Raw genomic sequence first — 23,049 nt, 5'->3', positions numbered from 1 at the left:
TTCCCAGGCAGCAGTAGTCTGGAGTCCATCCTCCTGGGTAGCCCAAAGGCCAGGCAACCCCACTATCTTCCTCCAGCTCAGCTGAGAAGCCAGGCATGCTCCAGGTGGGCAGTCAGGGTGTAGCACCTGGTTTAGGTGCTGTCTATCTGGAAAAGGAATGACCTGAGCTAGTAGCTCCAAGAGTGTTTGGAGCACCAAGTGAAGGCAAGTGTCTGCCTCTGCCCAAAGGGCAGATTTTACTTTCTAACCTTCTCCTTAGTGTTTCCATATGGAAACAGGGCTGGTTCCAGGCCTGAAAAGAATGGTGGAAAAGGTGGAAAGGTGGGTGGGGGAAAGAGAGTTAATTTTGCCCCCTGACATTTTATAGAATTGAGAGCTATAAGGGCCCCTTAAGTGTTTGTCTCTCCCAGAACCAGAACTGTGTTGCTAGTCAGGAGGGTGCAGAGCTGTTTGTCCTCAACCTGCTATCACCAATGTCCCTGGAGACTGACCAAACTCCTCTTACCCCTAGATGATTATTAAGACACAGGGATATCTGCATTAAAATGCCTTTGCTGTGGGCAAGAATTATGCAGGCTAAGTATAAATGGTAGGAAATGAATAATTACCTAAAACTGTCTTTGGGCATCTGTCTAACCTTAACGTCTAGAGTGATCCAAACAGTGACCTCCGCTTCATGTTAGGGGTACTGATTGGCCACTGCATTTTGTGATTAAAATATCAAAAGCTGCTTCTTTCTTACCTCTGATCTCATATCTACTGAGAAGATCAGTGCAGAGTTTGTGCAACATCAGGTGCTGTAGGTTAGGCAGAGTAATGCAGTCCAGGTAACCCTCATGGTCTTGCATTGCTGCCTTCCCAGTAATCTTTCTTCAGCGTGATTTTTAAAATTACATATTTTTGCTGGTATGAAGCAGTCCAGAGAGAAGTGTCTGACAGTTTTTGTCTTTTTACCTGTTTACAAGAAATTTGAGTAATCCAGAAGGAAGTGCATGGTTTAAACAGAAAGCAGAACAGCACAGTGGCTCTGTTGCAGCTGTCAGACTGCTAGGGACTGTATATAGCCCTTTGAAACTCAAGAGAAAAAGGGCATGGTTTGATTATAGTGACCAAGTTTCCTCATTTAGTGCTAATGTGCTGCTATGTGTTATATGAGCATAATCAAACCTAACCTGTATGCTTGTGCAATTTTTCCCATGTCTAGAAAAGGAAAACAAAAATGATCAGAAGTACAAAAAAAGGCTTCTGTGCTTACAGAGATTGAAGAGATTGGGGCAGAAGTTACAGAATAGGGAAATAAAGGATTGATAAAATGCAAGTGGTTGAATGTACAGTGGGTTATCTCAACATAACCTTTGTCATGAATGCAAATCAGATAAATATCAGTCATCATTTGGGTGGGCAGGCACCAGGAAGGGAGAACTCCTTAGACTGAAAAGACTGAGCATATGCTTCTTTTGGAGTGCTTAAACCCTATCTTTTCATAGAAAACATTGATGGTCCTCTTTTGCCTCCCTGAGGGCGTCCTCTAGTGGTTTTCTGCAGTCAGGAAGAGAGAAGAAAATAGGGAGAAAAAAGATAGAAAAGATGGGGGGGGAGGGGGGGAGAAGAAAATGAAGGTGGAGGGGAAAGATTGCCTGTAATATCTTGCATCATTCAGATCATGAATGCCTGACAATAACTCAGATAAGACTTAGTGGTTTTCCACCTGCCCCTTGCTTAAAACCGCTAATATTCTAGTCCAGATCTCTTGGCTTCTGTCTGGAAAGTAAAATTTTCTCACTGCGAAGGACATGCATGGTGCTGGGGTTGCTTACAACAATGATCTCATTATTTACTTATCTGATCTGACAGGCATACTTTATTCTCGGAGTAGACTGGCTATCTGGGAGAAATTATCCTGTGAGCAGGTGGTCTGCTTTGCCAAGTCATCTTTCTGTAGTAAAGTGTATGCTAATCATGACATTGAAATACTATGTAATTAACAACATGGAGGCCCTAAGCAATTTGTCATCAGTACAGAACTCATTTTAGGAGTTAGATATAAATAGTTGTATCCAGTAATCACCGATTTTATTGCTTCTGATTTAACAAATTATGGGTTATGATCTGTTGCTCTTTAATTGACTGAAAAATACAGCATTAACCGTGAAGTTGGGTTTCAACACACAGTAACACTAATTAAATTGTTAACTGTCTGAAAAGCAGATTCCCATATGTTCAAAAGTAAAAGGAAATGTAATAGTAAAATTAGTTGTTGTCACTATTTTAAAGATCATGGTAGAGGTAAACTTTAAAACTATATTCTGTAGAAATTCCCATTATTTCAGAAATAATGTCCCTTCCAAACAATACAGTAAGACAAGAAGGGGAGGAAAATATTTTCAAATAGCTTTATTTCTATTTTATTGTATTATACTTAATTTGAACCATAAGTACATGAACATCATCAAGAAACTTTGCAGCCTAAAAGATGGTGCCTAAAAGCAGCAAACTTTCTGGACGGGAGAAAGCATGACATTGTAAACTGGCTTTTCCTTTATGTTGCAGTCAAAGTTAATTGAATATTTGTCCCAGCAGCCCTTTACTCTCATCTCTTTCCATTTTTTCTTTTTTTTTTTTTTTTTTTTTTAAATACAGGGACGTAGCAATAGACACTGTGAAGACAGGAATGGGAGGAAAAGCTGGAAATAAAGGGGCAGTGAGCATTCGTTTTCAGTTCTACAGTACCAGTTTCTGCTTTATATGCAGTCACTTAACTGCTGGCCAGACTCAGGTGAAAGAGAGGAATGAAGATTATAAAGAAATCACACAGAAACTCAGCTTTCCAATGGTAAGTGTAGGTGTACATATGCTAAAAAACCTGTGAATAAAGGCTGTATCTTTACATTATGAGAGCTGGTCTGAGGCTGTCTTTGATGACAGGTCATCAAAGAAGTCATCTCAGTGCTGTGGAGAATGGACATAAAAGAAAATGGAGAAAATTTTTTTAAAAAAAAGGAAGCGTGTTTCATAGGAGACCAGATATCACCCAGTGTAGCACTTGCTTTACAAAAGTTCTACACCTTTCAAAAAATATAGTTGCTGCAGTGCTTGAAAAGTCATCACCTTTGAACAGTTTTCAAGTTGATCTTTCAGAACGGTGCAGTTTAACTGACAAATCTGTAAGGTCTCATGGATACGATCTAGGTGACTGATGTTAGATCTGGAGAGCATGATACTGATAACTCGTGCTGGCAGTAGTTAGTATGGGTTCCTAAAAGACCATCTGTGCCACTCAGCACATCAGTGCTTAAGCTGCTCCTGCTCGGCTATGATATATCTGTCCTTGGTCACTGATAAGGTACTTTCTGTTCCCTTCATTTTGTCCTCAATGAATGTGTCACTGTCAGAGAACTGCTGGTTTTTCTCAGAGTGTGGCAAGTAGGCAGTATTGGTTTGTATGAATAACTTTTCCCCTAAATGGTGTCAAATCAATCACCTTGGTGTTTTAATTCACATTTGTCTCCTCAGGCCAGCAGATAACCCATGGGATTTTGTAGCAGTGCTTCTTTGCTTCCCTTAATGTTGGTTGCTTTAATTTCCACAATGCTAGCTTTCTCAGACCTCTCTGGAGAGGTCCTAAGCCAGGGAGGGAATAGACTAGTTTGTGTATTCTGGTTAGTCAGCAGAAAATGGCATTTAGGTTGAAAAGCATAAAATTTTAACTCCCTGTTTGCAAGGTTTAGAGGCTTGGCACATGCGACATATCAATCAGTTGCTTTATGTAAGAACTAATACTGACAGTCTGAACGTCCTGCATAGAATATCTGTCCCAAATGGCCATAAAGTTGTGCTTCTGGTAGTTTTTCCTTCTAATACCTCATTAACTATTTTGTCCTTTACATCTACACTAGCTAAAGGTACCTTGTGTCTATAATGCATATAAAGACTGCCCTCTAGTGCTGTGACAGCCACAGCTCTGGAACATTTCCTTTACAAATCTCTGAGTTTTAGAGGTTTATAGCTTGACCAAAAGAAAAAAAAAAAAAAAAAAGACTGATTAGAGGATAGGATGTTAAACTTAGATTTGGAGTGCATTTTCATTGATAGTTTTATTTCAACACATTTACAAAACTATGATGTGCATATAAGATCAAATTTGGAGCTTGTCCTTACTCAGGACCTTTGTTGCTGAATGTGCCTTAGTACCAGAAGCACATTTGGTGTTATATTTAGAATATGTAAATATATGCATATGAAATGTGTTAGGGAAACAAACGTATTTTTAATATTCATGATAACCATGATAACCAAATTGTGAATATAAAGCTGGAGTCCCATCATACCTTCAGGAAACGGGAGACAGTCTGACACTCTTGTTTACAAGATTCAGCTCAGTGGGATGCAAAAGACGGTGAAGGAACCATTCCATTGTAGCACAAGATGGATTTTAACAAATAGAATGTGACAAGTAGGTTCAGTACTTTGTAATTCAGAGAGACTGAGTTGACATTTCAGTGCATTTAAAAGGTGTTTTCGTGAATGTGATTTAACATTAACATTCTGTACCTTTAAACTAGGGGCGGAGCGTGTTCTCACATGACTATGTCTTCTGGTGTGGTGATTTTAACTATCGCATTGATCTGACATATGAGGAGGTCTTTTATTTCCTCAAACGTCAAGACTGGAAGACGCTTTTGGAATTTGATCAACTACAACAGCAAAAATCTAGTGGAAAAGTAAGGCAGTGCGTCTCATTTTCTTGAGTATCTGCATGTTGGCTTGGTCTAATTCCTTGAGAGAGTGAAAAAGTTGCATCCTCAGACCCTTGTTTGTAGTTTGTAGTTGCTTAAAAATCAGAATGTTGTTTGCAAGGAAGTTGATATATCACAATGGTACCTACCTCATCTGTAACTTAATCAAAGAGATGGTCTTTCTTTTCATAGATTTTTAAAGACTTCCATGAAGGGACTATTAATTTTGGACCAACATATAAATACGACGTTGGCTCAGAAGCATATGATACAAGTGATAAGTGCAGAACCCCAGCATGGACTGACAGAGTGCTTTGGTGGAGAAAGAAACTGCCTTTTGAAAAAACAGGTGCGTAGGATCTTTCCTTCTTTATCTGAAAGTTGTTTTAGATTTCATCCACAACCCACATAAGGAGATTTAATCTAGTGGATGGTGAGGAAATGAGTTGTTGAGTTCTGGTCTAAGAGCTGTCTTTAGACCACCTGTAGGCTTAGTCAAATTGCAGTGGCTTTACTCAAGCAGATGTTCTTTTGTCTTTGATGGAATAACTTGCAGAGAGAGCCTTTTCTTCTTGAGCGTATGAGCCAAGGCTTCATGCTACAGATTGAAAAGGTGCTGGGAACTCACTGAGGAACTGAAAACAATCCAGCTGTAGCAATCTAGAAATTATTCTGTTCCTTTTCAACAGAATCATGAGTCCACATAAAGTTCCCATGTTATAACAGCTAGATTATCGTAACTGTTGTCCTCAGTAGATGTATAAGCACTTTTCTGTAATTTCTTCCACCTTGATAATTCTTACGAATACTTCTGCTAGTTTCTGGAATTGGTGGAGATTTCATTAATTAGTGCTTATTATGTACTTCGAGGTCATGAATGACCAGCATAACAGAAGAGCTGTTTTCACTTGTTATTCAAAAGTTATAGTAACAAAATAAACAGTATTTATTTGTGTATCCAGGGTCAGTTTTCATAGCCGTTCTCTGACTCTGGTGGTACATCTATCTCGCAATGTTTATAAAATCTGAACAAATTCATATTAACAGCGTAATCACTGGAGAGGTAATTTGGTTTGTGCCTGCAGATGTGATTTTTCACATGCCTGTGAACTACTTCTTGGAAACCAAGCAAGTGGAGTACCCTAAGTGTAAAAACTGCAAAGCAAAACTAGGGCAGTCAGAGAGTACATGTTAATGTGATGGAGTTATTAGCTTTTATTTAAGGAATGAAAAATAAAGTAAAATGAAGAGCTTAAACCATTGACAGAGATGTAATCTGGAAAGAAAACCTGAGACATAATAAGGAAGTTAAAACAGCCCTCTTGTGCTCGCTGTTATCATCTTAGGAGAAAGAAAACCCTTCAGCATTTTCAATGTATATTCCTTATTTTGCACAGCAAGGCTTGCCCCTGGGAGGACTTTAGTTGATGGAGTACACACAGCTCTTGCAGACCAGCTAGATAGGTCCTACGTTCTAAGGCATGTTCCTTTCTTTAGAGCTTGTAGCCTCCCACAGCTAGCTCATGTGGGTGTGTTACTGACCCCTGGTCTGTTCGCCCACCTTCCCAGCCCTGCAAAGGTTTTCTGATTAGTTTGCTGCCAGAGTTCCTCTCTTTTACTGCTGGGGGCAAGGCTTTCCTGCCTCTCGGCTCTAATTGTTTTGCCTTGCTGCTTTTTGCTGCTATAGGCTAGAAGACTGTCTGCCTTCTGAGAAGAAAGTGTAGCCCCAGTGCGAGTGATTAGGTGAAATGCCATATTCCATATTAACTCATTTTCAACTCCACAGAAAAGAGATAGAGTTATCCATTAGCCCAAACAGTGACTTAAAAACTTTCCTATTATTGACAGTAATATAATACCTCACTCTAGCATAATGTCCTGAGCACTTTCTGTCGCTTTAATGCATTGCAAAAGAAATATTTGGAGGTTGGATTTGCACGGGTTTGCTTCCTCCCATCTCTTGTGTGTTATTTCTCCAGTCCCTGTGTATTATTCAGATCTGCAGTGTATTTTGCAAGTACAGTGTCTGTTTCTATACTCCATAATGGGGCAGAAGGAAGAATGCTAATATGACTCTGTCATCCCAGGTTGTACAAGTAATTGATTGGGTGACATTCAGGTTAACCACTTTGCATGTGTCTGATTCTAGTGATCAGCTGTCTCCGTACTCCCTGTCCTTTCTGTATTTTTTTTTCCTAGTCCCCTAGATTATTTAGGATACAAGTTCTTCTTTGAATGATATACACAAGAAAAAAAAAACCAAACAACTCCCACTGCTAGGGTCTGTGAAGTACATCCTAATAAAATAGCTTTTGTTAGTAAAACTAGCTTTGAGTTTTAAATCATGTTTTGTTCTTCATAGCTGGAGAGATCAATCTTCTAGACAGTGATCTGAGTGCTGAAACTAAAGTCAGGCACACCTGGACCCCTGGAGCCTTGATGTACTATGGGAGAGCGGAGCTGCAAGCATCTGACCACAGGTAAAAATGGGCTGCCAGGTCAGAATGTGTCATACTGAGTTACACTTCAGAGTGAAGGACTGAGTCTGACTAACAGGATTTAAACCCTTATTCTGTATTTAGTATCTGTTTGGTGGTTTTTTTCCCCCATGGTGGGTTTTATACCAGGGTGGCAAGTTTCTATGGTCCTATACTGATTCTTGCTACACTGTGATCTCAGCAAGGGTTGCGTAAGTTGCAGCAACAGGTAGAGAAAACTGAGGGCTTTCTGTTGCTTGGTTTTGGAAAGCTCCAATACCAAAACAAGCTGCTCTGATGGACTCCCGCTCAACTTGCTGTGAGAGAGGAGGAGGTTGGGACTGTGCAGCCTGTAGAGGCATAAGCCATGTCATAGGTCCAGGTGTGACATCTTCAGAGGAGTGAAGTGTTGGGCATCTGCACTTCCCTTAGAAATGAAGATGGGAGAAGGAGGAAGAAACAAAAGCATGTGCTATGGTTGGTCCATATCACTACCTTGTCTTTAGGCATGTGAATGACCTTTCTTTGTTAAACTCAACACTGCTTCACTCCTCTGAAACAAATTCTGTAATAAAGACGCCTTGAAAGCTCCCTTGCATCCAGAACAACCTTTGTCTCACCCCTTGTGTGCTCTGTAGAAATGCCACAATGTTGTTCCTCATAGCAGCACGTAGTGACCCACAGTAGTTGGCTCAGTGCTTCTCACGGCGCTGTTGCATGCGAGGCCTCCAGCAAAGGAAGAACATGCCTCTTGCAATCAATTTCTCTGTGTCAAGTCTGACATTGCTGTGTTCCACAAAGCGCAGTGGAACTGCTGCTCTCATTATATAGGACCCTGAGGATGCAATCTGTGAAACATGGCTGTTGTACGTTGGTTTTCTATTTCAGCAAACTTGACTGCAAAAACTGCTTTCTAATTACAGTCAGCAGGTTTGCTTTCCCAAGGTTTGTGCTGGTAAAATGGCTTAGCTATATCTTTGTGACATATGGAAATGCATTATGATTCACTGTGCTTATAGAAATATTTAACACTTTCTATAGTTGGGGTTTTTTTTCCCTTTACTATTCCTTTCTAGCTCTGCTGCTCTTGTTGCTTTCATATGTTCTGGTAATGCATATTCCAGAGCCTACTCTATTGCAAGTAGGAGGCAGAAGAGCAGCCATCCCAGTTACTGCTTTGTGTGTATGTGCAGGTGGAAATCTGAGCATGGGATTGTGTCCACTGAGACGAGACAAGCTTTACACTTTCAGCTTTCTCAATTTTATTTAGGTCTAACACAAAGAGGTCATTTGTAAGAAATGGCTGAAGAAGAAGTTTGCAGTGTTGACTGCTTATAATGTGATGGATTGACATATATTTGCTACATAACCACGTTATACACTTAGAGTACCTTGTCCTTAGTTTTTGGAAGAGAACATCTTTATGTGGCCTTGTCTAACAGAAAATAATATATTGCCTTCCTGATCGATAAATCATCTGGGAGACAGCTGTTTGACAATGAGTGAAAGCATCCTGGTATTTTTAGACTGAAGGTTTGCCAGAAGTCCTACACATGATTGTTACTTGAATTCCTTTATGATGTGTCCTCACTGTTACACAGCCTTGCTAATGCAGGGCTGGTAAATATAATTAACAGTGCTCAAGGCATGGTTTTCCACTGCAGGAAAAATGAATCAAATTCTGGGTTGTATTGCCAGCCACAGTGCTTGTTTGCAGTGAAACCTTAAGTAACTTGTTCCACTTCTCTTTTTGTGTTGAACATACATAATACTCACTTCCTTCTAAGTTATACAGGCTTAATTAAATATTTGCAATGAGATTTGACATTGTGGAGTTAAAAATGATGATAGATGTATAGAGTTTAAACAAGACACTGTTTGTCCTTTACATAACTAAGTTCTTACCTGTCCTACTGCTTGACATTGATTTTATATAAGCATTTCCTATTGGGTGATGTTGATCTTAATTTTAAATAAGCATTTCTCCATTGTTTCATGTAGGCCAGTGTTAGCTATTGTAGAAGTGGAAGTTCAGGAAGTTAATGAAGCTGCCCGTGAGAGTGTTTTCCAGGAAGTGTCATCTTTCCAGGGACCACTGGATGCCACAGTAGTGGTAAATCTGCTATCACCAGTGCCTGAAGAGAAAAATGAATTTCCTGAGGACTTGCGTACAGAGCTGATGCAAATGTTTGAGGATTATGGCACTATTGTTCTGGTCAGGTAAGTTTGGGATCTGAAATGGTGTGTCGTCTATTCAAAAACACAGACTAGAGATTCCCTTTTTGTCTTGACAGAATCAATTTTGTATTAGAAAGTAGTATGCTGAATTCCTTTATTGTATGTTGAATTCTTCATTAGAAAGTGAATATAAGTATTTTGAATATCTTTTACCTCTCATCAGCCTGTTAAAGAAATAGTCAAATAGCTCTCTTGGCTGAGTGGAGAAGAATTTTATTCAGTAGAGCACCATAAAGCAGAGGCTTTGATGTGAATCATCACCTTTAGATTCAGGCCTCATTTCTATGCACTGCTTCTGCTGGTGGGTCCCTGGGGCCCTGCTTCACTTCCTTCGAGGAGGTCTGCTCTCTTACAGCACTCTCTCACACTTACTAGGATTTCATGGCTGGCTCTCCTTTCTTTTGGGGGTCATTTTGCTTATTTTTTAGTAGTATGGCTTCTTGCAGTTTGAGAGAGAGAGTGTGATACCTTCTGGCAGAGCAGTTTAATTTCATTCTGGTTGATTCTGAACAAGGGCTCCGGCATAGCTGTGAGACTTCTGTTTTGAGAAATACAGGCAAATGCCTGACAGCTGACCTGGGATACAAGACCAGAAACTTGTTTATGTTGTATTTGACCCATTTTTTAAATGGTGAAAACTGATGACCTGTTGTATGGTTTTATGAAATACCACATACAAGTTGAGTGTTCAAAAGCAGCCCTGCAGGAACAATAGCACCACTTTGCTTGTTGAAGAAAAGGAACAAGAAAAGAACATGCTTTGGCAGTTTTGGTTTGGTTTGGTTTTAATTGCTTTAGAGCTTGATGGTATACTAGTCTTTGGGAATATCACATGTCCTCTGAGGTGAGCGATATGCAGAGCCATGGAAGTTAGTACAGAGGGAGTGTAGATATTGGATTAGGTATCCTGTCAGTGGCTGCCAGGCTGTTTGCACTGCTGCTTCAGGAGTGACCCAGTAAAGGGCAGGGTGGTGAGGTCACACAAGGGAAGATGGGGAAGGGGAAAACCTCAGCTGGGATTCATAGATCATTTGCCTCTCCACAAAAAATAGAGTTGTGAGGAAAATACAACTAAAACCAAATACATAGATGTACAAAAACTATCACGCTTGCTTTTAAGGCTTTTAATTCAATGGTGAAGTAAAATGCACTGTTTTCTCTCCTCTGCTTTTTTTTTTTTACCAGGATCAGTGGAGGTCAAATGCTGGTGACGTTTGCAGACAGCAAGTCAGCTCTTCGTGTTATGGATATAGATGGTGTCAAAGTAAGACTCTCTCAAACCTATAATAATTTCATAACAAATTTCTCAGAAGTGGTTGCTTAGAATGAGATAGTTGAATTTCTAGCTAAATCAAGTAGCATTATTTTAAAGAAAGTTCTAGCTTTCACAGCTGCTGAGTCTTTAACGCAATGTTTCAGTTTCAGGAAGGCAGGAGGTGACAGTTTGTGAAGCTCCTAAGTGGTGCTTAGTATCTGGCCTCTGATACCACTGCAGAATACATGGACTCAGTCGTTGTTCTGGCACTTGAAGCAGTTCTCTTGAGATTATGTGTGACTTGATACTGTTGCCAAAGCATCCTCACGATTGTGGTTTGGAGATTTTTTTGTTTCTCTTAAGTGTATCAAATGAGCTCCTTCTACCAAGCTGGAACACCATGATTCATTGGCCTCCATGGCAAACTCAGCATTAGCAGTAGGCGTTTACCTTCCCCTCCCCTGCTCTTCCTTCCCACACACATCGTCTGCAATTCATCAACCCCCTCATTTATGCTGACAAAACTGTTTGTGGGGCTGCACTATAAACTCAGTGGTGAAGTAATGGATTTAACCCTCATTCTTCTTTCCTATATGGATTTTTATATATTTATTTGGCTCATTTTATTGATGCATTGATATGTTGCTTTATAGCACAGACCCAAGCACAATTGTAAGTGCACACTGCATAAATGTGCTGGAAACCTGATTCAGGAACTTTCCAAAGCAGTTTTGCTGCCTAAGCTGATGCCTTGGATATCTCTCACTACAAATGTCATGGAGCAACACATATAAGCAGCTGTGGTCTTAATCTGTTTAATATTATGCTTTCCATATACATCAACTATCGTATCTGGAATTTTCTGAGTAAAGTATCCTTACAGATGGCATCAGATAGTAAACTCTTGTGTGTTTTAAAGCTACTGACTCAAAAATGGAACCCTCCTACACCATTATTACTATCACAGTATCTTTTTGACAATATTTGCTGTTTCACCTATTTCTCAAGTGTTTCCCAAATGTGGTAGCAGTGCTTTTAAGTTGTGAAGCTAACATTCTTTCAAGAATATTGTTACAGTCTGAAAACTTGGTTATGGGGATAGAAAGAGTGCTTCCTTTTCATTTAGCTTCTGAAATGAAGCTTTAGTTATATCAGTTTCTGAAACAGTTATACAACTTACTCTGTTCAGGTGTTCTCGTTGCTTGGCAAAGGGGAAACAACTCTTTCTTTGCATTAGGTCAGAGGCAGAACAGTGAAGATCCGGCCCAAGACCAAGGACTGGCTAAAGGGCCTTCAGGAGGAAATTGCTCGAAAACGGGACAGCATTGCCCCCATGTCCCCCACAGCAAACTCCTGTCTTCTGGAAGAAAATTTTGACTTCTCAAGTTTGGACTATGACTCAGAAGGTGAGCAGCAGATTTCTAAGCGAAGTTGTGAGAAATTGCTTTGCTGACTTTGGTTGCACAGAGAAGGTACAGTATGAGTGTTAGCAATACCTTGATTTGTAATGAAGCCACACTTCTTAAAAGGAGGACTGTAACTAAAGCCATGACCCGCCACTGTGCCTGGGCAGAGAACTGTTGCTTAGACCATCCTATCGATTTAGTGTTATAACATACGTTAGTGAATCCAAGGTACAGTACAGTTGTCTGTATAGAAACAAACTGTAATGAAACACATGGGTTACACAAGAAGCTTGCCCAATGCAGATATTAAACGTATTGATCGATAGTAGAGAGAAACAGAGAATGCATCTGCTCACTAAGTCTTTGTTATCTAATATTTTAATTCAGGTGATATAGTGGAGGATGAGGATGATTATTTAGATGATGCTTTGTGTCAACACCTAGTAGAAGACACAGCAGAAGATATGCCTGAGGGCTGTGGACATTTTGCATCCATAGGTCATTCAAACAAAGCTGAACAAAACCCACGGCTGTATAAAGGTAAAGTAATTCTGGTAAAGTAAGACCAGAAGGTTTGTTGTTTGTTCTCCTTTTGTCTCTATTTCCTTGTTCATTTATATTTTCATTGTAGGTCCTCTAAAGATAAGGATCATCCTTTTGGTACATGTTCATGCTCAACCCCCCTTGAGTTAGTGACTGTAACAGAGGCCCTCAGGCGTAACAGCAATACAAATAATAAAGCTTAGATCCTCCTTCTCTCTAGGCCAGGGCAAGGCAGGAGTGCTGAGAAATGCTGGTTTCCTTTTATAATCAGGAGAAATTAAGGGGTTTTTTATCCATTTGATGTTGTTCAGCACCAGAACATGTAACAAAGAATTATCCATTATTTTCTTATTGGTGAGGGCCAGAGCAAAATGAAACCAAAGGAATCCTGTTGATTCAGTGATGGGCTTGGCCATGTCCTTTGAGCAATAGCTGTGGCAGTGCAGTCAAGGGTAAGCTGGACAGTCCAGGAGGTTGTTGTGCTCAAATAACTTACTTCAGAGAAGCCTAAAGTTTCTCCTTTGTTCCTGTTTTATTTATTTCTGAAGAAATCGAGGTTCACCAACAGGTATATTAATTCTTTTAGTGTTTCATAAATGTGTTACCTTTTTTCCTGGTGACCTCGCTTGTTTGCACATCATTGTGAGATGACTTGGTAAAGAGAAGATAAAGTTGTGGAGCGAATACAGATAAAAACTTCAGCGAGAACTAGCCAAGTTGGTAGTGGTCTTCTATGGGGATGTGATCAAGACATGCTGCGGTGACCAAGCATTGACAGCCTGGGTCACGTATTAAACACTTCATGACAGCAAGTGATTCAGTAGCTGTCTTTCTGCACTCTCTCAGAACTGCTTTGTCTTCTGACATAAAAGTGAAAACTTTTAATACCTTCAAAGGTTGAGTCAGAAGTACAGTTCAGAAAGATTAAATGAAATTCTTAAGTTTACACAGACAGATTTTCCAAACAATCAGAGTGATATACAGCTTTCTTGCCCACCTTGAGTCATAGGCTGGGTGCAGTGTGGTCAGACCCAGAAACCTAGCCCTGAGCCAAGGAGTAATCTGTTGTTATTAAATACTGTGAAGCCAATCACTTTGTATTATAGGATGCCTTGCCCTCCGAACACCTCTGTCCTACTGTGCCATGATTCATTAAGCTACAGAAAATTGCAGTGATTCTTTTCACCCGCACTACCTCTTCTCCACAAAAAATATCACAAAGTAAATGGAGATTATAAAGTATAGTTTGAAGGAGGTCAAGGTGGGGTCATGATCTCACACAACTCAAAATATGATATATTCAATCCGTCTTGAGAGTCTCTGCAGTTTCAGATGCCTCCATAAGCTTCCAATTCTGCCTGAGTAACTCCTAATCGAAGGTATGATGATTGTAGAGCTGATGTTAGACACAGATGGAAACCAGTGATGGGCAGAACGGTGTGTATATGTTTCTGAGGTCAGAGAAGGGCATAGCTCCACAAAACTGATGTTCCTGGGAGCTGATTTAAAACCAGCAGCCTTTGAGGGGAAGGGATAGAGTGGTGGTGGCTGGTTTTTGTCTTGTGTTGAGTGTTACTGCCAGAATTTCAAGCTGTGCATTTAGGCACCTGCATGACTCCTGGGATCCTACTGGTGAGCCCATATCTGCAGCTCAGAAGTATTGAAAATGCAGAGAGAAGGGGGAGGGTAGGTTGAGCAGATCACAGGCTGTGTCTAATGTGGCTGCCATCCGCTGCTGAGTGGGAGTAGGAAACTGTGAGGCAGCTCAGTATTCCCTGCAGAGCACAGCTTTCTGAAAAACAGGAACTTGTATAAAAATGCCTGAAGTATGAGAGACTGCTGCTACACAATTCTTTCCCCATCCTCTCCAAACCACAGGGACAAAACTAAACCCAGTGGATTTTTGAGCCCTAAAGACCAGAGCTGCATGGTTGGGCAGCCATGGCAGGGTAAGAGAATTGAAGTGAGTGTCCTCACTTCTGCAGACTGGGAGACTAAAGCAATCCCTACTTCTTGCCTCTTCAGCTGTCAGAGAGGCTTAGATGGGGCGAAAAACTGTGTAATAGCCTCGTCATGTAAGGTGCAGCCCAAGGGCTAGCAGACTGAGGCAGGGGTACCTGTTAGGAGATGTTGCTGGAAAGCAGAGATGTGACGAGTGAGCCATTCAGACAGATTTTTCTCTGGTATAAAAGCAGTTCTCCTGAGCCAGGAAAGTTGTCTAATCCTCAGAGGGAATTCCTGTGTTTAGGAAGGAAGAGCAAGGGATTGACCATGACTAGCCTCCTTATGGCTGCCATGACACAGTTTGAATGAGAGCGAGTTGCCACCAAGTCTGGCTGTGAAAAGCTCAGAATCTAACAAGTGACTAGTAACCCTGAAATCATATGCAGTCAGTCCTTGTGTCGGCACAATCAGTTAATAAATGCCGGAAAAAGAGAGAGAAGTGTCTGACAAAAGGGTCATGTTTCCTGGAGTGGAGCAGGGAGACGTTTGGGGAGAGCAAAACCATATGAAAGAAGTCACGTCGTGTTGCTGAGATACCTGGTTGAGGCTTCCCGTTCATAATCGCCTCTCTCCTGAGCACCTGGATTTGGTGTATCTTGCCCAGCAGGCATCTAATACAGATCCTTTCTGAAATTTCCCTAGATGATACAGACCTGGCTGATTTAAAGCGAGAGCTGGAGGCAAGTGGGGAATGCCACCGCCGGACTCCAAGCAGGTCTCTGTCTATTCCTACCAGGCCTCGGCCACTTCAGCCACCACAGAGGCCTCCCCCTCCTGGTGAGTTCAACTGTCTTTAATGTTTTGTGGGCCCCAGCTGAACAGTTTTGCCTGCCGTTTCTGGGTGACACAGAAAGTAATACCTTGTTCTGAAATGTCAGGCTGTGGAGGTACTTGTACTTGTGTGGGGGTTTAGGCCCTGCTGGGACCCAAGACCACGCCGCCATTGTCCCTCCCCCACCCTCGGACCGGACAGGGCAGGGAGTGAAATACAGACCCCGGGGGCTGAGATAAGGAAAAATTTAATACAACAGTGTAACAAATAATAAAACGAACAACAACAATAGCAATAACAATAAACAGTAGTAACAATGAACAGGACAAGAGATATACAGAGATATATATACACCACAAGGATACAGCAGTGAAGGGTGGTGACTATGACTGGAACAAAAAGCTGTCCTGCTCTTCCCCTGAGTGCTTCAGCATGGTATTGAATAACCCGGCTAGAGCTCCCTCCCCACTGCTGGGGAAACTTAACCCTATCCTAGCTGAACCAGGACAACTTGCTTTCCAGTCTGTTTCAGCCTGACTATGGCTGCAGTTAGCAATGGGAGAAATTTGTCTTTAGGATGACAAATACTCCACAAAAAATGCCTTTAGTGAGGATGGAACAGCCTGTATGTTTCACACTAACTCATCACTAAGGTTAGTGACTTGATCAGCCACTTTGTGGCAGTAAAATAAATACCACTATTTATGTCTGCTGCCTTTCAAAGTCACTGAGTGTTTTCTTACAGTTTGTTCTTTTCTGACTTAACTGTAATCTTCCTTTTATAAAGTTTTGACAAAATACTTGTTCTGGACAGTTTTGTCCTTTTCTGCTTTGCAAGCAAATCTTGCTTGCTTATGTGTTTATGAAAGAAATGCAAAGTGGCTTTTGATTATCAGCAAGGCACAAAGGGGAAGTGATGCTTTTACCTAAGCTCTCTCCACCCGAGATGCTATCAGTGTTATGCTGCTCCGGCTTTTATGGCTACTTCTGGGTGAATGCTGAGTGTTAAATCAGCATAATCATCTTTGCCTTCTGTATGATCATGTTTTTCTTGCAGCCCAAAAGCCTCTCTTCTGTGTATATTTTCCAGTCTTAAATTAAAGGTCCTGTCAGACTCACTGCTGGAAGATGAGTTCTTTGGGACTATTCCCATTCATTCCTGAGTCTGCTGTGCAGTAGTGACAACACTGGTATCTGTATTTCTGTGCCTGGAATGCAGCGTTAATGCTTAGTTGAGGTTATTAAATTAATTAAATAAAAGCAAGACTAACTAGGAAACTGCTTCCTAGTACAGTTCAAGATTTCAGCATTTTATTCTGTGTTGAGATTTTTTTTTTTTTTTAACCTTAAGATTAGACCAGTAACGGTTCAGCCCATCACTCCTCCTAGATTAAAGTGTCTTCCTCTTGGCACTCAGGCAGGAGGGACTCAAGGTCCCCACTGTCCTACAGAAGATCTTGCCTAATATGTCTGCCCCTGGAGGAGCAAGGAGGGTGACAGGGTTTCTTATTTATCACAAACAATTTCAAAGCACATTGGTTTTGCTCCACTGCAGATAAAAATGTTGTACCAGCTCTTGAATGTAAAAAGCCATTTTTATTCCTCTTTCAGCTGGAACATCAGGCAAAAAGTCCCCCTCAGATGGTTCACTCTCTCCAGGAAGCCACTCCAACTGCTCCATCCTGGCAACGGCAAAGCTGCTACCTGGAGCCCCTCAGCAGCCAGTGAGTGCTGCCACTCAGCACTGTCCTGATCTCCCCCCTCTACATAGATACTGTAGACACTGAGCATCACAGACCTGATGAACCTGCCATACAAGGAAGTCATGTGCCTGAGCTGGAAATTCTAAGATGAACTTCTTGTTCTGTAATACTAGACTGCAGGACATGCTAGACACCAGAAAAATGTTACTAAATTGCCAGGAATTAGAAAGGCCAAAGAGGGAGAGAAAGGTGCGAGACAGGACACTCTTGGTTTATTCCACATGCTGCTTTCTGACAGATGCTGAGTTGAATTTTCAGCACCATGATAATATGCTTTAATTCTTCACTCACCTCTATTTTGATGGGCCATGCTAGTGCCCAGCATACCAGCAAAGTCTTGCCCATTGCCAGCAAGGCTGCTAGTCTGCTGAGTAGACCAAGATGGGAATGTGGAAACACCTCCCGACTCCTCTTTTGTTGGATGGGAACCCTACTGTATTGACCAAGGGATGGCCAAGGGTCTCTAGCTGTGTCAGTAAGCCTGTCTGATCTGCCAAAACCCTCCCCACCATTTCTGTAGTATTTATAGATTGCGGAATAGCCACTGGCAAAACCAGAACTTTACACATGTGTGAGCTTAGCTCTAAGATTACAGCTGTACGAGAAAAAACAGTTTCCTCAAGATGACTTATTCTGATTTTTTTTTTTTTTAAAGCCTAAAGTCCGGACTGGAATAAGTAAACCTTACAACGTCAAGCAGCTGAAAACCACCACAGCTGAGGAAGCAGAAGAAGTTATTAGATGTCTTATGGAAGCTAAAGGAGGTGAGCACGGCTTTCTACCTGACTTCTAAAAAGTCTTTATTCAAAGAAAACTGTAGGTATATTCATCCTCCCTGTTGTAGCCCAGATGCACATATTTCTATTCAGAAGCTCACCTGAACACTGACAAACATTCTATACTTAAGTGTTCTCTGTCAGTTTGATAATATTAACCTTTTTTTTCCAAGATGACTCAAGTTGTGTATTTTGTTGTAGAATCTGTTACGAGGAGCAACTTGGGTTATTTATGTCCAGATTTAGTCTGAAAAATTAAAAGGTAAAGGTGGGCTCTTCCTAAACTGATGGTGCCTGTGTTGGCTCAGAGTTGCATAAAGGATATTTGCTGCTCTATTTAGCGAATGCTCACCATTCCAAGCAGGACTAGAGAGCAAATACAGCTATGGGAGAAATAACCTGGATTCTGCTCACATTTGGACAGCAAGTATAGTTGTAACCTAGATAGAAGCTTGCACCACACTTCAGCTGATAGTGAAGCTAAAAGGCTCCTCTGTGTGCAGGCTCTCTGTGATCCCCAGAGAAGAGAGCTTCTTGCAAGGGCAGGTTAGAGCAGGAAATTAGCTTAGGTATTGAAACTTAAGCAGTGTGAATATACCCTCCAGGGTAGCAAGCAGCCTTTCTGCTGATGCTGTATGAACAAAAAAGAATGCAGTATCTCTGAGATAGCTACCTGAGTTTGTAATGCTCTCAGTTCAGAAGAAAAAATATCCCTTTTCATTTGTAAGTAGAGCAAATGGAGTTTGAAATAATCCAATTTAATTAGAAATATCATAAAGGCATCTTGATGTTTGTTCCTTAGAGAGTGCTGTTCATTTGTTTTTTAAATCAGATTTATGCTCCATTAATTTTGAAATTCACATTAAGTTTCCACTCAGTGTTGGTAAGGAAACTAGTCCTGTCAGCATCACTTTCAGTCCCTTGTGCTATACCACCAACTGGCATTTACAGTGCTTCTCAAAGCACAAGATGCGCTCGGTATCATTATCTTGGTTATCCAGATAAGGAAACCAGGACAAAAGGAGACTCAGGACTTGCACCCAGTGCTCCTGAACTCCCAGCCAGTGTTTTAACCACTTGGCTAAATGGTGGCACTGCACTTCTTTGGCATGAAGTGATTACAGACAGGGTAGTTTTTCCCTAACTGCCTCCTACAAATGTGACAGGATTGCAGTGGTCTGTGTTTATTTCTAAAACCTACCTTCTTGGTCTGAGCACATTCCCTTTAGGCACACACATTGGGGAAAAATGACTGTGAAAGAAATGATCTTGAAGCTACATTCTGATCAAGCCAAGACACTAATGGGTTTTGATTTTCAGGACTGCAGGAAGATGCAGTAAAGACTGCTCCACCTAGAAACCAAATGTTCACCAAATCTGAGCCTCTGCCCAGCATCACGAAGTCAACATCATTTCAAGGGGCACAGGTAGGACCAGTGCTTGTGCCCCATCGTCCGCCACCCAAAGTTCCAACTATGAAGAAGCCTGCACCTCTGCAAAGGACCGGAGTCAAGCTGGAAAACGTAAGACGGTTGCAGCAAAATGCATCCAGCCTCCATTACACATTGTGAGGGATGGCAAGAGGCGTGGACAGTTAAACAACTTGTATGAAGTCCTGTCATTTAAAGTTCTTAGCCAGCAGGCACTAAAATGATTTTGTGTATTGTAGTCAGCAAGGCATAAAAATGTGCTAGGAGATCAGAAAGGAAGAAGTGCCCTGAGTTCCCTACTCAGCTGTATTCACCTTTTCTATTTGCTAGTCCATTCTCCTAGATTTTGTTACTTTTCTTCTGGTTTGTCTAAACCTTGTCAGGATTCAAGACTCATCCCTTCTTTATTTACTTTTGAGCTCTGTATTGATGTGAGGCAGCTTCCTGATCAGTGTGCTGCCCTGCGTCCTGTTCAGAAACATCTAACTTTTCTCACACACTTATAATGGGATTCAGCCTTTCACTTCCTTTCACTTTGGATTCTGGATTATACTCAAGAGTTCAGGTTCTTAAAAATACAAACCTGTAGGTGTTGGGGTTTTAATCTGTCTCTCTGTTGGGTCTCTACAATGAAGATAGTAATTCTTCACCTCCAGAGCTGCTAAAATGAGTATTTAGTGGTGAAAGCAATTTTAACTACAAGAGAGAGACAAATATAACCTTTCATAGTCTTCCTTTGACAGAACCTCTGCTAGGAAGCTCTGTTTTAAGTTGTTAGGGCTCCTGCCTTACCTTCCCTTCTAAAGGCCTTCTCTATCCCTCTCTCTCTGAACCCCTTCTCTAGCACGGACTTTGTGCAATCTCTACTTAGCAGATTCACAAAAGAAAAAAAAGACAACACAGTGTGTGCCCTTCCCTTAAACATTCTATAACGAGGAATGGTCTGTTTATTATTTTGTGTATGTTGTTGCCATTCCCAGGGCACTCCTCAAAGGTGCTGAGAGGGACTGCTGTTTTGGTGTTAGTTATATGAAGTATCCTGCAGGAATATATCTATTTTACTTTGACTCTATCCACTCCTTCCTCCATCTCAATGAATTCAGATGGGGGTTGTGTACTTGAAAACCTCTACCCAATCCACCTCTCGTTAAAAAAGCATGAAATCAAGTGTAGGCAACTTAACAGCAGCACACAGACAGAAGTGCCAGGGGATAAGTCCATCATGAAATACTGACTAGATATTTTGACTGCATTAAAAAGCCTGTATATTATATTTTAACAGTATGGGAGAGTAATAAAGAATTAAAATGCTTTCAGTCACACTGAGTGTGAGAAATCTGAAGCAGCCCCTGCCCTGTCAGTCTGAGGTAGGATCCAATTATTTATTTATCTTTAAACGGTGAATATATGCTGGGCTGTACTTCAAGAGTTTACTTTTAGGTTCAGTTCCTAGCATCAGTGAGACACCACAGAGCCATTAGTGCATTTCTTGGGTTAGCTTAAGCTAATTGTCCTTCAGCCTTATGTATCAGAAGTACCCAAAGGCATGTGCTAATGGTGCCATTAATCTCACCCTTCCTATGCATTCTTGCTTAAATAATGTTAGTCAGCAAAGAGATGTAACAAATAAATAAAGCTTCAGAACTGTGTTCATTTGGCCTGGAGCAAAATCCTAACATGAAAAAGAGATGGTCAGAAAGAGATCTATTTCTCATACAGGGAACAAAACGGCTGTAGGATCCTTGTCCTCAAATAACAGTGCTCTGTAAATCAGCACTGGTCCAAGGCACGATGCATGAGTGCAGAACCAAGCAGAGGCAGTGTAAAAGTGTGCTGTCAAGCCTCCTCTTTGTACTGCTTTTTTTCCCCCTTCCAGTACTGTCAACTTTTCTCAGTAACACCATCAATAAGACTTGCACTAGTAGTGACTCAGAATTTAAGGTACCTATTTTTCCTCAAATTTCTTGTTCCTTTTCCCCCTTAGGCTACGTCTACAGAAGAGCAATTTGACCAACAGGCAGCACAGTCTCCTTTCAGCTTGCCAGAGCCCTGTCTAGAAGCTGGAGCTATTCTTAGTCCAACCAGGATTGCTCCAGTCCCTAAACCCAGAACCCCACAACCTGGGAAGCCTCAGGAGAGCAAGGGGAGCAGTGAAAGGCAGCCCCCCTCCGCAAGCATGTCTGAGGCCATCACACTGCCTCCCCCCAACGCTTCCTTTGCCCCAAAGGTGCCACCACGGAGAAAGAAGTCAGCTCCTGCAGCTCTTCACCTGCAAGTCCTCCAGTGCAGTGACAACCCACTTTTTAGGGGGTTAATGTTCAACTCCAACAATAACAATCCTGGGTTCTGCCCCCAGGCTCAGGACACTCATGTCCCCACACAGTCTGTGCTCTTTGTTCCTACATCCTTGGCCAGCCCAGAAGACACCACAGCTGAGCAGTTGGCACCAAATGTGGCAGCCAACCTTCAGGGCCCTCCTCAAGCAGAAGGCCAGCATCCACAGCTCTCACATACCTGCTCCCTTCCAGAGAACACCAGTCTTTTGGACCTGGACATGGATTCTTCCTGCCCTCTTTCCATACAGGCAGCATCAGCTATTTCTCCAGCACACGATCCAGAAAATTTAAAACACCCCAGCTTGAAAGATTTCAGTCACTGGGTTACATTTAGTGATGATGAAGACAGTAGTGCACTGTCAGAAGGGTTCAACAAACTGCTTGTCTTAGAACAAAACAAAGATACCTTGATGAAGACAAATACTGATTTAGAATTGTAAAATTTTGTCCCTTTAATGTTCCTATAGAAATCATAATTATGATGCAAAATAAATCTTTTGCACAAGGATTTTTATTTAAGCAAATAGATCATCTGTCCATGCTACATTTCATTTTCATGTTTAAAGATAAAGACACAGCCCCTGGAGGGAAGTGTATATACGACCTAACATTATCTACAGCTTGTTTGAAAAGTTCTTTATTCTAAGTTATTTCTTTTTATTAATCCATCTTAAGATGGTTTATTTCATTTCAGGTACAAATCATATGTAAGAACATGTAATGATATAGGGAAAAAAAAAACATTAAGAAAAACATTTTTCCTGTGGAGTTTATGTATTAATCACCTTCTGTCACTTGAAATAAAGCATCCTTATCTTCAAGAGTTAGACTGCTACGGTTATTCTGGAACAAACATCCAAAAGGGGAATGCATACACATGTAACTACAGCAGTAGCGCTGGTATCATTCTGCTACTTAGTTTCCACTGTGGACACCAGGCTTAGACAGTATCTTCTTGTAAATCTCAACTAGCTGCTATGGCAGCGGGCCCTAGTACTTACCTTGTTAAATTGACTCCTGTGTTAAAAGTAAAATGGAGGATGTGTACTATGAGGCTGTAAAGCAGAACCTTGAGAGGGGGTGCCCAGGCGTCACCCAAGAAATGCCTGGTTTTCCTCCAGACCAGGCAAGTGAACCCCTGTATTACAAGAGGTCTGTTGTAAGTGCTGTGCTGTTAATGGCACTGTGGTAAAACATGCCTCAGCTATTCTCTAAGGGCTGGGTAACCTCTCCAACTACTGCTCTGACCTCCAGTGAGACCAAAGGCAGCCCTAGTTGGTTTTCTACCACAGTACCAAAACCCACCCTGGTTT

At 41.4% G+C, this 23,049-nt stretch overlaps 1 protein-coding gene across 2 annotated transcripts in view; it reads left to right on the top strand.

Moving 5' to 3' along the window:
* The window catches only part of SYNJ2 (synaptojanin 2), a 69,208-nt gene extending 46,458 nt beyond the window's left edge, over window positions 1-22,750 (top strand). For both annotated transcript variants that reach the window (XM_074896503.1, XM_074896504.1), the window contains 13 exons: window positions 2,641-2,833; window positions 4,563-4,721; window positions 4,929-5,085; window positions 7,099-7,216; window positions 9,215-9,433; window positions 10,637-10,715; window positions 11,944-12,112; window positions 12,500-12,652; window positions 15,302-15,436; window positions 17,043-17,155; window positions 17,850-17,958; window positions 19,291-19,493; window positions 21,385-22,750. In XM_074896503.1, the coding sequence (XP_074752604.1) occupies window positions 2,641-2,833; window positions 4,563-4,721; window positions 4,929-5,085; window positions 7,099-7,216; window positions 9,215-9,433; window positions 10,637-10,715; window positions 11,944-12,112; window positions 12,500-12,652; window positions 15,302-15,436; window positions 17,043-17,155; window positions 17,850-17,958; window positions 19,291-19,493; window positions 21,385-22,176 (2,599 nt within the window). In that variant the 3' untranslated portion in view covers window positions 22,177-22,750. The remainder of the gene's footprint in view (window positions 1-2,640; window positions 2,834-4,562; window positions 4,722-4,928; window positions 5,086-7,098; window positions 7,217-9,214; window positions 9,434-10,636; window positions 10,716-11,943; window positions 12,113-12,499; window positions 12,653-15,301; window positions 15,437-17,042; window positions 17,156-17,849; window positions 17,959-19,290; window positions 19,494-21,384) is intronic.
* The last annotated feature ends 299 nt before the right edge of the window (window positions 22,751-23,049 follow it).

The sequence above is a fragment of the Athene noctua genome, chromosome 1, assembly GCF_965140245.1.
Source record: "Athene noctua chromosome 1, bAthNoc1.hap1.1, whole genome shotgun sequence".
In the NCBI taxonomy this organism is placed as follows: domain Eukaryota; kingdom Metazoa; phylum Chordata; class Aves; order Strigiformes; family Strigidae; genus Athene; species Athene noctua.
Note: the sequence above shows the minus strand (reverse complement) of the source record. Positions and strands in the feature narration are given on the sequence as shown.